Consider the following 5,418-nt stretch of genomic DNA (forward strand, 5'->3'; position numbering starts at 1 on the left):
TAGCTCTGTAGACCAGGCTGGTCTCGAACTCACAGAGATCCGCCTGTCTCTGCCTCCCGAGTGCTGGGATTAAAGGCGTGCGCCACTATCGCCCAGCTCTGATTGGTTTAATAAATGTGAAATAGCCAATAGCTAGGAAGGTAGAAGATAGGTGGAACTTGTGAAAATAAAGAGAGCCTGGGAAAGGAGGGAAGAGTCCAAAATAGAGGCAGCAGAAGCAGGAAATAAACATGCGGTGATGAAAAAATGTATTGCCATGTGGTAGAAATATGAATTAATTTAAGTTGTAAGAACTAGTTAGTAACAAGCCTAAGCAATCAGCTGAGCATTTATAATTAATAATAAGTCTCTGTGTGGCTATTTGGAAGTGAGCTAGCAGGACAGAAAACCCTGCCTACAGTGTCCTTCAATGCATGCATATATTGCACCACGTACGTGCCCAGAGCCCTCAGATGCCAGAAGAGAGCACCAGCTCCCTGGACTAGTACAGATAGCTATAAACCACAACATGGATGACAGAAATTAAACACAGGTCCTCTGCAAAAACAGCCAGTGATCTTGACTACTGAGCTGTCCCCCACCTCCAATCACACTTAACATTCGTTTCTAGGAAGTCCATAGAAAGCTTAAATTTCAAGCCCTCGTTATCTACAGCATTTTGAACATGGATTTATTATGGCTCAATTTCACATATACTGTATGATGCTTACATTACATTAGCACAAATGTACCTTATATAAAAGGAAATGAAATTCTAACATTTTAATTTTATCATGAGTAAGCTACAGTTAGAAGTAGAGCTTAAGTTTCTTACGTTTATAGGATGCGTTGGGGAGGCAGTGAGGGAACTCAGGCCTAGGACACCACCTTTTATAAGAAACCATTCTTCCACTGAGCTCGGTGACCATGACCCATACTTTATTTTTGCCCCATTTTATTGTTTTGTTTCTAAAGTTTTTTTGAGACTGTGTTTCTGCATAGCCCTGGCTGCCCTAGAACTCACTCTGCAGACCAGGCTGGTCTCAAACTCAGAGATATGCCTTCCTCTGCCTCCCGAGTCCGGGATTAAAGGTGTATACCACCATGTGGTTTTTCTTTTTCTTTTTGAGGCAATTCTCACTATTTAGGCGTGGCTGGCCTGGAGCTGACTATATAGACCAAGGTAACCTCAAATTCAGAGATTTGCCTGCTTTGGCCTCAGGAGTGTTGGGATTCAATCATGCATGGCTTACCCCCATATTTTAAAGAATACAAATATTATGTTCAATTATTCATATATTTTCATAAGTCAGTAAGAAACACAAGTATATTTTATTATCACTAAGTGATAACTAAAATAGTTTTACTATGTACTGCTGTTTCTTAAAGAAACACATGTTAGCCCGGCGGTGGTGACGCACGCCTTTAATCCCAGCACTTAGGAAGCAGAGGCAGGCAGATCTGTGAGTTCGAGGCCAGCCTGGTTTACAAGAGCTAGTTCCAGGATAGCCTCCAAAGCTACAGAGAAACCCTGTCTCAAAAAAACCAAAAAGAAAAAAAAAAAAAGAAGAAAGAAACAGATGTTAATCCGCCTATATAAAAACAAAAGATGAAAATCACTAAGAAAAGTAGCATGAATTTTTTTAAAAATTACATTCTTTGTTAGTCAAGAAATTTATTACCTGGAGGTCATTTTGAGGATTCCAATCAGAATCAAAAATTATGCATGTATCAGCTGCAGTTAAGTTGATGCCCAGACCACCAGCTCGGGTACACAGGAGAAAAACAAATCGATCTGAGTCAGGTTTACTAAATCGATCTATAGCTGCTTGTCGAAGATTTCCTCTGACTCTCCCATCAATTCGTTCATATAAATATCTATTTAAGTGAAAACCAGAAAGTTTAAATGTTGAATATAGTATGGCAAAGTCAGCGTCCCTGTACCATACTATGATTATGCTATAAAATTAAGAAACAGCATCATAAAAAATACTTTCTACATTTGAAACACAAGGAAACATAATGATACTCTGAGAGGACTACACAAGAAGCTATAAATGTCCCCATGGCATCCCCTCAGCTGACACAGCACGTCTGTGGAGGACAAGCTGGAATGCTGTACAAATCTGTAGTCACTACACCAAGCAATAATTTTAAAATCTGTTATCCTTCCCTATCTAACATTCAATTTTTAAAAAACCAATTTATTTTATTTCATGTGCATTGGTATTTTGCCTACATATACTCAGATCTTGGAGTTGCAGATAGCTGTGAGCTGCCATGTGGATGCTGGAACCCAAACACAGGTCCTCTGTAAGAAGAGCCAGTGCTCTCAACCACTGAGCCATCTCTCCAGCCCCTAACATTCAATTTTTTACTACAAGACATAAAATACATATCATTTCAGAAGCTATCACAGAAATTTAAATAGTATTCACTTGCCATACTTTCTTTGGTTCTTTCTACATATTTCTTAGATTTTTAGTACAAAACAGAGCATGATTTCTAATGTTATTTGTAGATTAAAGAAACAAAAACAAAACCCTAGGGTTTTCCATGAAATTCGTCATTAGACATATTTGCACAGATTTATCTCCTCATAAGTTCTTTATACAAGGTAATCAAGAAAATGTCATTATGAGGGGCTAGAGAGATGGCCCTGTGGTTAAGTGATCTTGTTGCTTTTTGAGAAGACTGAGGTTCAATTCTCAGCAGTCACACCCACAAAAGGTGGCTCACAACAGCCTCTACTTCCAGTGCCATGGTATCTGACTCCCTCTGGCCTCCTTGGGCACCTGCACACATGTGGTGCACATAAACTCACACAGACACAGATAAATACACATGAATAATAAATAAATATTCAAAAACAGAAAACTGAAAGATTTTTTAAGGGCCATATTGTGATATAATGATCTTCTCTGGTATAACATTGAGAGCAATACACATTTTAGTATGAGTTCACAGAAGTGGAAATACTGCTCACAAATGCAGGGTCTCAGGTTTAAACCACAGTACTGCAAAGAAGAAAAAAAGAGTCATAATGTAGCTCAGAAGATTTTCTCAGTTGGAAAAGTGCTTGCTAAACACATCTGAGGACTTGACCTTCGGTCCCCAGTATCCTAGTAAAAGTGATATCCAGGAACAGTAGGATATATCTGTGATCAGGGCTAGGAGGAGGAGATAGAAGGATCCTTGGGCTCACAAGCCAGTAATTTTAGACAATCAGTGCGCTCCAGGTATCAATACAAACACACACATACATCACATATATAATATGCACACTGCACAAAGTAGCAATAAAAATGAACTACATAATCATATAACATGAAAAAAATATAAACCTTTTCTAAGGTAAAGTGGTGATAAAAATCTTTCATACTAAAATCAACAGTTAAAATTTCTGATTTCCTTTTATAATATGTTATATGAGGTTAAATATTTAACAGTCTCATAAAATATCCTAAGTGTGTTTTATTTATTTATATAAATATTGACGAAGTTAATTCAATATTGTATTATTGTCATGAACCAAAACCAGAAATGAAATAACAAATTCATATTAAATAAGCCATAAAAGATAAAAATATAAACACATTTTATAAAGCATAAAAACAATTTACAAGTTCTAATTTTACCAACAAAATAAAACAGAAATAAAAACATTACACTAAAGTTTATGAATCAGGTGAAATAAACAATATAATTTCGTACCTTTTATGGATGAGATAGTCTTCCAGGATGTCAAGGCAGCGTACCATCTGAGAGAAGATAAGTACTTTATGGCCTCCTGCTTTCATTTTGGGCAGTAACTTATCAATGAGGACCAATTTACCAGCAGACTGGATCATTGCTTGCAGATGAAAATCAGAAGCACATGGATTGTATGTATCTCGAAATTCTCCAAGTATTTTCTCCTCAGCACCTATAAAAGAAAGATGGGATAATATAAGCAATGAAAAATTTCAGGTGATTTCCAGCTGGTTTAAATGAGAATTGGTGCTCTTCTATACTTCGGTAATATACAACATTCCAGTGGCAACCATATTGTTTTTAATAGAATTATTTAAATTTGTGTCAAACCTCCCACAATATAACAATGTTAATTATACTGAAGATACAGAGAATATCTTCGGAATCTTTTGAAGTCTTTATGTAGATTTTTGTTTGCTGAATAGTAAATGAGCATGCCTAGGAAAGACTGACTAAAACCATGAGCCTTCAGGGTGAGGTGGCTCATGGAAACCTGAAGCAAAAAGACTGCTTGTGCATTTGTCCCAGCCAGGCATTACCCAGCAAGACCTGACTTCCTATCCCACCCCAAATCACCCCAAAACTAAACCAAACAAAAAAGAAAAAATAAAAGTCAAAGTCAAAATAAAGCAAAAGAACTTCAGTCCTAACCCAAGGAAATAAATGCACACACTTATAAACATGCATTTATATAACCAAACATACATACACACACACATACTCACACACTTTTTTGGGGGGAGGGGGTCTGAAACAGGATTTCTCTACATAGCCCAAGCTGTCCTGGAACTCTAAGGAATTCTCTAAGATAAACTGACTTCTTAATCTTGTGACATGTGCTCAAAATAGACTACAGCAAGTCACACTGCCTCTGACACGCAGACACTTGCCAGCCCTCAGAACAGCATAAGAAAGTGATAACATGGGCAGCTGCAAGTGGGGTGCTTCGCTTCTTTACTGAGTGCTATCTGCTGCAAAGCAATATGTATGTTGCAACTCCTTTTAGATACCTTTGATAAGATATGGATGATTACAGCATTTCCTGAGCTCCATCATGGTGTTGACTAAGTTGGGTACATTAGTTTGTCCAGCTCCTTTGGATAAAAAGGAGAAGTTCTTCTCTAAAATAGCCCTATAGTATTTCTTTTGAATGTTGGTAAGCTCTACTTCAATAATTGTCTCTTCCTTAGGTGCCAATTTCTTTTCCACATCTTCTTTTAATCGTCTCAGCATCATTGGTTTAAGGATAGCCTGGAGTTTTTGTACCTGAGTAAAAGCATGATAGAAATGATAAAATACCAGTATATATTCAATTATCCATAGAAAGTAATTATAACAAAGGATTTGATGTGCTTATTTAAAAAACACAATAGAATACCTGTTCCTCTGTTTTCAGATTTCCAAATTCTTGCATAAATGTTGACTCAGAAGGAAACCTTAAAGGTTCAAGAAAGTGAAGAAGGCTGAACAGTTCTTCAACTGTATTTTGGAGAGGAGTGCCAGTCAACAGCACCTTGTGCTCCTACAGAAAATAAGAACAATTGAAAAAACACCTTAGTACTAAAAGTAAATGGAAGCTGATAGAAGAAATCACATGTTCACTGAAATACTAGCAATTAGTTTCTGACTTTAATATTCACAAATTGAAGCAGGGCGATGGTAGCGCACACCTTTAATCCCAACACT

General features: G+C 37.1%; 1 protein-coding gene across 10 annotated transcripts in view; it reads right to left on the minus strand.

Annotated features, from left to right (window-relative positions):
* Chd9 (chromodomain helicase DNA binding protein 9) overlaps window positions 1-5,418 on the minus strand; it is a 234,087-nt gene that overhangs the window by 57,990 nt on the left and 170,679 nt on the right. For all 10 annotated transcript variants that reach the window (XM_026777294.1, XM_013354625.2, XM_026777295.1 and 7 more), the window contains 4 exons: window positions 5,111-5,254; window positions 4,743-4,998; window positions 3,694-3,904; window positions 1,662-1,857 (listed from right to left, as the gene is read on the minus strand). In XM_026777294.1, coding sequence (XP_026633095.1) covers window positions 1,662-1,857; window positions 3,694-3,904; window positions 4,743-4,998; window positions 5,111-5,254 — 807 coding nt within the window. The remainder of the gene's footprint in view (window positions 1-1,661; window positions 1,858-3,693; window positions 3,905-4,742; window positions 4,999-5,110; window positions 5,255-5,418) is intronic.

The sequence above is a fragment of the Microtus ochrogaster genome, unplaced genomic scaffold (assembly GCF_000317375.1).
Source record: "Microtus ochrogaster isolate Prairie Vole_2 unplaced genomic scaffold, MicOch1.0 UNK54, whole genome shotgun sequence".
In the NCBI taxonomy this organism is placed as follows: Eukaryota; Metazoa; Chordata; class Mammalia; order Rodentia; family Cricetidae; genus Microtus; species Microtus ochrogaster.